We start from the raw sequence: 707 nt of genomic DNA, 5'->3' as shown, positions 1-707 counted from the left end.
GAAAGTGAAGGAAAGAAGAAGTGAGGCGTCATGAGCGTTGACGCGTGCGTCATGAGAAAACGACGGACACGTACCTCGGGCGGCGAAGAACTCGGGAAGGGCTCGGAACTTGAAGTTCTCCACCATGTAGTCGAACGTCGAATCGGTGGCTTGCACAAACGAGAAATAGCCATTGGGAGCCTGCGCGCACACCACGTGATAGGGCGGGTAAGATCCTCGAGGCACACCACAGCTGTGGTTGCGTTATTTAACTTCGAGAATAACAATTAGAAACCAAAATTGGGCCGTCAAAAAAAGTAAAGTCTTTGGTGAACAGTTGGCAAAATGGGGGGGGGGGACGTACCGAGGAAGGCACATACCAGTTGACGGTATCGTAGAGGTTGACGGTGGTGCAGTAGTAGAATTGGCCGCCAGAGGTTGTGCACGAGTTCAGCGGATCGGTGCCCGTGAAAGCCGGGTTGCCGGTGTACCACTCAATGAAGTGATTCAACCCATTCGCGCCTGCGAAGGCGCAAGGTTAGAACCGGAGATAGCAAGGGGAGGGGTCATCATCAAATCGGTTGAGAAGAACATGCAATAAAACAAAGCTGAAAATGAACATGAAATTACGGATCTGGGAGATTACCAGAGAGGCACGAGAGAAGGACCACAAGGCCCAGACCGAGGAGAAAAGCTGTCCGCATTCTTCTAGAGAAAAATACAGGACG

General features: G+C 51.5%; 1 protein-coding gene across 1 annotated transcript; it reads right to left on the bottom strand.

The window, feature by feature from the left end:
• Positions 1-49: 49 nt before the first annotated feature.
• ACA1_012630 (uncharacterized protein) lies at positions 50-499 on the bottom strand (the record flags this gene model as incomplete). Its single annotated transcript, XM_004342323.2, is given in 3 exon segments — positions 50-74; positions 92-180; positions 344-499. Coding segments are annotated over 3 exon segments (270 nt in total), but the record flags the coding sequence as incomplete, so codon positions are not given.
• Between the last annotated feature and the right edge of the window lie 208 nt (positions 500-707).

Source organism: Acanthamoeba castellanii, assembly GCF_000313135.1.
Source record: "Acanthamoeba castellanii str. Neff unplaced genomic scaffold scf7180000083742, whole genome shotgun sequence".
In the NCBI taxonomy this organism is placed as follows: Eukaryota; Discosea; order Longamoebia; family Acanthamoebidae; genus Acanthamoeba; species Acanthamoeba castellanii.
This window is presented reverse-complemented; position numbering and strand designations above follow the sequence as displayed.